The sequence below is a fragment of the Gymnoscopelus microlampas genome, assembly GCF_963454915.1.
Source record: "Gymnoscopelus microlampas genome assembly, chromosome: 15".
NCBI classification, from domain to species: Eukaryota; Metazoa; Chordata; class Actinopteri; order Myctophiformes; family Myctophidae; genus Gymnoscopelus; species Gymnoscopelus microlampas.
In genome coordinates this window covers 1,279,745-1,286,350 of record NC_139952.1, presented here as the reverse complement: position 1 = coordinate 1,286,350, position 6,606 = coordinate 1,279,745, and the positions used below count along the sequence as shown (strand labels likewise).

At 43.8% G+C, this 6,606-nt stretch overlaps 1 protein-coding gene across 1 annotated transcript; it reads right to left on the bottom strand.

Annotated features, from left to right (window-relative positions):
- Positions 1–3,821: 3,821 nt before the first annotated feature.
- Positions 3,822–6,270, bottom strand: LOC311061248 (E3 SUMO-protein ligase ZBED1-like; the record flags this gene model as incomplete). Its single annotated transcript, XM_084079803.1, has 2 exons — positions 3,822–4,861; positions 5,535–6,270. The coding sequence occupies 2 exons, from the start codon at positions 6,268–6,270 to the stop codon at positions 3,822–3,824; spliced, it is 1,776 nt and encodes a 591-aa protein (XP_083935929.1).
- Positions 6,271–6,606: the final 336 nt, after the last annotated feature.

Here is a 6,606-nt window from a genome sequence, read left to right as displayed (position 1 = left end):
TGTGTTTGGTAACAGTCCTTCCCCTGCTGTAGCCATTTACTGCCTGAGAAGAGCTGCACAAAGTGGGGAGGCAGAGCTTGGTCTCGAAGCCAAGCAGTTTGTTTCAAGACATTTTTATGTTGATGATGGACTCACTTCTGTGGCTACAGAAGAGGAAGCGATTGCACTCATGAAAAACACCAGAGAGATGTTAGCAGAGTCCAATGTGAGGCTTCACAAAATCGCCTCTAACAGCAGTCAAGTTATGGAGGCATTTGCACCAGACGATCACGCTAAAGACCTCAAAGATATTGTGATTGGTGTGGACCCTCTCCCAGTGCAACGGAGTCTGGGCCTTCTTTGGAACCTTGAAAACGACAGCTTCACCTTTAAAGTCACAGATGGAGAGAAGCCATTCACTCGAAGGGGAATCTTGTCTACAGTGAACAGTCTTTATGACCCCCTGGGGTTTGTAGCCCCCATAACCATGTATGGCAAGAGCTTGGTTCGAGAGCTATCTACTGAGCAAAACGAGTGGGATGCTCCTCTGCCCACAGACAGAAAACCAGAATGGGAAGCATGGAAACAATCCCTTGAAGTCTTGGAAGATATGCATATTCAGAGAGCATATGTGCCAGTTTCACAATCTACAGCTCAAAAAAGAGAGCTATGCATTTTTTCTGACGCTTCAACTACTGCCATAGGTGCAGTAGCTTATCTAAGAGTCATCGATGCAGACGGCGAGTGTCACCTTGGGTTTGTTATGGGGAAATCCAAGTTAGCCCCAAGACAACCAATTACAGTTCCACGCCTGGAACTTTGTGCTGCTGTGTTAGCTGTAGAAATGTATGAGCTGATCAGCAATGAGATTGATTTGGATATACACACTGTCAAGGTTTACACAGACAGTAAAATCGTCCTTGGCTATATCCAAAATACTACCAGGAGGTTCTATGTATACGTTGCAAACAGGGTGTCTCACATTAGGAAGGTCACACATCCAGATCAGTGGAAGTATGTTCAGACTGCCTCCAACCCAGCAGATCACGCCACCAGGCGGATGTCAGCAGCCTGCTTGCTACAGATCAACTGGTTTTCTGGCCCCTCCTTCCTGATGCGAACTGAAAATGAGGACACCACTGAGACCAACCTGTTCGACCTTGTGGATCCAGATTTGGATGAAGAGGTGCGCCCTAGTATTTCCACTTTTGCCACTAAAATTGAAGCAAGCCACTTGGGCTCTGATCGTTTTGAGAGGTTTTCGAGTTGGAAAACATTGCATCACACAGTGGCCAGACTTCTGCATGTTGCCAAGTCCTTCCACAGCGGAGCTGATGGCGCTAATTGCAAGGGATGGCATTGGTGCAGTCACGTGAGTGATTATGAGTTGTCAAAAGCTAAGAACACCATAATTCACTGCATGCAGCAAGACGTTTTTGAAGATGAGTTGAAATGCCTGACTGAAAGACGTGAGCTTTCATCCCATAGCCCTCTCAAGAAGTTAAATCCAATTCTTGACTCGGATGGCATATTGAGGATTGGAGGCCACTTATGTTTTGCCGAAATGTCTACAGAGGAAAGGCACCCTGTTATTGTTCCTAGGACACACTATGTCGCAACCCTGCTCATACGGCATTATCACTCCCAAGTTGCACATCAGGGTCGACATTTTACAGAGGGAGCTCTGCGATCAGCTGGATACTGGATCATAGGAGGTAAACGTTTGGTCTCCAGAGTCATCCACGAGTGTGTCCTCTGCCGCAAGTTGAGAAGGAAGCTAGAGGATCAGAAAATGGCAGACCTTCCTATTGATAGGCTTACCCCTGCACCTCCTTTCGCTAATGTAGGGCTTGATGTGTTTGGGCCGTGGACTGTATCAACACGACGCACAAGAGGAGGAAGTGCCGATAGCAAGCGATGGGCAGTCCTTTTTACTTGTATGACGACAAGAGCAGTTCATATTGAGCTAATCGAATCTATGTCTTCATCAAGCTTTATAAATGCCTTGAGGAGGTTTTTCGCCATAAGAGGGCCAGCAAAACGCCTTCTTTCTGACAGAGGCACAAATTTCATTGGTGCATGTCAAGAGTTACAAATCTACTCTGAAGACATTAAAGTCAAGACCTACCTCATGAGCAATGAATGCACATGGAAATTCAACCCCCCACATGTGTCACACATGGGGGGTTCATGGGAAAGAATGATTGGGATAACCAGACGTATTTTGGATGGGATGTTGCTGCAAGCCAGCCACATTCACCTGGCTCATGAGGTGCTGACTACCTTCATGGCCGAAGTGATGGCAATCATAAATGCAAGACCCCTCATACCATTGTCAACAGACCCAGAAATGCCAGCAGTCCTTTCCCCTGCAATGCTACTCACTCAAAAGGTCAGTCCTCCACCTAATCCTCCAGAGGGCTCTGATTGTGCTTCTCACTTGTATGGAAAGCAGTGGAAGCAAGTGCAAGGTCTTGCGAACACCTTTTGGAAGAGATGGCGGCAGGAGTACTTGTCTACTCTGCAAAGTCGCAGAAAATGGATCAAGGACAAGCCTCAAGTCAAAGTTGGAGATGTTGTCTTGATTAAGGACAGTCAAGTACACAGAAATGAGTGGCCTGTGGGACTTGTTATCAACATTCTACTCAGCAAGGATGACAAAGTGCGCAAAGTAGAAGTGAGAACAGTGAAGAACGGATCTGCAAAAGTATACCTAAGACCTATCACTGAAGTGGTAGTTTTGCTTTCAGAGCAAAGTGAAGTTCAGAGACTTTAATGTTTTTTGTGTTATTCTTAAAGTGACATTTTGTATAATGTCAGGCGAGGAGTGTGCTGCCACGGGCTTCAGATGTGTTTAATATTTGTGTATTTGCATACATTTATTGTATCCTGTATTATGTTTTCTGTTTACTTACAATGAGTCTGTAAGGATAACTCCCTCTTGTGGCTGTTTTTGGTAATTTGGTTAAAGTTGTAGCCCAGTCCAATGCTTTTGATTATCATTGAAGTAGTAACAGGTGTGACAGTGCAATCACAGTAGTAAGTAGCAGGTGTGGTACTTTCCACAGTCACTAGTAACTGAGTCTCACTGCTGCAGCCACACCGTTTTGTTTTCTCCTGCCTACACTGTTTTTCTGTTCTACATAGAGCCTTGGAAACTATTGTCTTTTTACGGATTTAAATCTGATATTCTTCAAGTAAAGTTCAAGAAAAGTTACACCTTGTCCTCTTTTTTGGAGATGTGGATTTCTCGTTTGCTATCTGTCTAGTACTGTACAGATTCATGGTATAAGGGCAGAATATTAACACCACCCAGACGTCTCAGCATCATCATGTAAGTGTAAGTTGCTTCCAACTCAAGTATTCTTTGTTCTCTAGTCTAGAGTAGGCATTCTAGGCATTGGCAATAGAAAACACTTTAGAACTGTGGTGAATATTTGCCTAACAGTAACAAATATTGGTATTGGCCTATTAGGTATAAGAAATAACATATTGAACACTTCTTAGTTGTAAAGAGCATTGTGCAGGCCAGGGCCAAATACCAAATAAACTTCCAAGTTTAAAGTGCAGCAACAAAATCAGGCTCACAATATAATTAACAAAAAATATAAAATCTAACAAAAAACAAACAAAAATAATACAGGCCTACTGGCCGAGCCCCTAAAATAAATGTAAGCATGGAACCCTTCCAAGTTAAAGTGTAGCTGCAAATGGACCACACAAATATTATACATATATAATATGAGGCATTGAGGTATAATATATAAAGGTAAACAAAACTACTTCAAGTAGCATGGATGTGCATTATGAAAACATCCAAACATTTGGCAAATCTCATGCTTCTACAGGTTGAGTGCTAGGAATACAAGCTGGTCAACTCTAGCTGGTTTCAGAGCTGACCTCTGGCATGACACAATGTTCCGACTTGCACTGAAAGCCCGCTCTGAAGGGGAACTTGTGGCAGGGATGCAAAGATATTTCCTCGCTAGCTTGGCCACATGGGGGAAATGTGCCTCATTCTCCTTCCACCATTCCAGTGGATCTGTGTCTGGACCAGCGTCCAGAGGGCAGAGACAGAGATAGAGGGTGAGCTCTTTTTCAATGGATTCTCTGCTTGAATCAGGGGCCGCTTGGCTTGGCTTTGCTGCTGCTGTTTCAAAGTAGCTGCTCAAACGCTTCTTTTTCTTCTTAGCAGGAACCTCTGGCTCATCCTGATCTCTGGCAGTGGCAGCTGGCAGTGACGGAAGGGGGAGGGGGACTGCCTCTGGCTCTGCTTGTTCGGCCAACAGCTTCTGCAGCTCTGCAGCAGCTCTTGTCTTGATGTAGCCCACCCTCCCTTGTTTGATGTGTGTGGTTTTGAACCGAGGGTCAACAAGAGAAGCCATGTCAAGCAGCTCCTGGGTTTTCTGGTCATCATACTTCTCATTTAGGTATTCTAGTATGCCCTCTTTGATGGTCGTGGTGAGCTGAGTGTCACCATCCTGATGCTTGAGTATCTGGTTGTTGAACAGATGGAGGACGGGTTTCAAGTAGGAAACACTTGGGTAGAGCTCCCCAGACAAGGCATCCGTAAACTCTTTGAGAGGACTCAGTGCCTTGTTCATGGACTCCAGAACGTCCATGTCCTGCCAAGTTTTCTTGTCGGCACGGAGAACCTGTGAGATAGCTTTCTCCTGCTCGAGCACCCTTTCAACCATCGCTTGCATAGAGCCCCACCTTGTAGGGGTTTCTGTGATCAGCTGATGACGGGGCAAGGGTGGATTTTGCTCTGCTTGAGCTTTGGCCAGCTCCCGTCTTCTCTTCCATGAATTGGAGAAGGCAGCCACAATCTTCTTGCAGACGCCGACTGCTCGTTGCACCTGCTGTAGTTTCACAGCCCTCCCTGTGGAAATAAAGGAGAAGTAAATGTAACGTTCTATACTTTTTTAAATATTACACTGTGTACAGGACAGGTAAAATGTATTAATTAATTACATGTTATGAATTTAATTTATTTATTCATATATATATATATATATTTTTTTGTATAGAGGTCCACACTGACATCATGACTTGTATATGAGTATTCTGTATTTTTAGCTTTTAACTGGCTTTTAAATGCTCAGAAATATTGTAGGAGAATTTTGCCATTATGGCTGTTAATATAACTAAAATAAATGGTTCCATAGTCAATACATTAATCCTCTAATCCTCCACAGTGGTTCTCAAAGTAGATTTCAGGGACTATGTGGGTTCCTTTAGGCCGTCTAAATTGACCCACACAAGTCTGTAACTCTGACAGAATACAAATGGAACCAAATGAACCCTAACGTCAGAGTTAAGGGGAGACCTTGACACTGCTCTATTCTAAGGTATTACTGTGTATTTATATGCATATATGCATTTTTAAATTTAGCAATTTTCAATTAGGCTATACAAAACAACAATATGGCTCTAGTGTTAATAAAATGCCTATAAATGATCAAACAAAAACATACACATATACAATAAATGACATTATGAAAAGAAAAGAAGAAAATGTATATGCATTTATAGATCGATTTAGAGTTACTCACCAATGGCTAGATGAAGACGGTGGCCAAAACACTGCAGGCGTGTTGTTTCATTCATCAGCTGAAGGGCAAGGATGTTGTTGCTGGCGTTGTCTGTGGTGACACATATGAGGCGATCCTGATGCAGTCCCCAAGACTCAAGGGCTTCACTGAGACCTCTGGCTATCTCTTGTCCAGTGTGGTCTTCTGGAAAATAACTTGTCTGTAAACACCGACTGCGGAGGTTCCAAGCTTGGTCGATGAAGTGTATCATCAAGCTCATATATGGATGTGTCGTTCGGCTCGACCACATATCTGTTGTTGTAGCGTAGAACATTCCCTTGTGTATCTCCTCCTCCACTTTGGCACGACACTCATCATATAAACCAGGTAACACGACTTTATTGATGTGTTTTCGGCTGGGCATTTCGTATCTAGGATCGAGTGTTTGCACCAACTCACAAAACCCTTGTTTCTCGACGGTGTAGATTGGAGCCATATCTTTACAGATGTGCTTGGCAACGGCAGTAGTTATGTCCTTCCATCTGCGGGAGGTATGGCTATATGGTGTGCCACGGGTAAACGCCTGTTGCAAAGTCTGCGTCTGGAGTTGTTTCTTCTTCTTAACGTCAACGTTACTCAACCCGGCTTTTGCTGCTTTTTCTTGTTGACTCTCTCTGTATTCTTTGTCACGATTCTTTCTCAGGTGATAAAATAAGTTAGTCGTGTTGGAGTCCGTTGTTGGACCGGGCAGCGGCATACTTTACAAACTACTGTGGTCTGGTCCGTGTCGGTCTTTTTAAATCCAAACCACATCCATGCGACAGAAGTTCCCCCTCTTTTAGGTACAAGCTCCTCGGTTTGTGTTGGCTGGTCATCTTGTTGTTGTTGCAAATTAGTACTAGTGTTACCCTGCTCTGCTACGTCTTCCTCCATTGTTGTTTTGTTTGTTTTAGCAGCGTGCCTCCCTGGGCATGCCGTATGTCGCATCGGTGACGTAAATACTGCCGTAAAGCGTGTTTTGCGACATTTTGTGATATAAACAATAGAGCTTCATATTAAACGATAGACATTTTTATCGTCCAGACGATACATA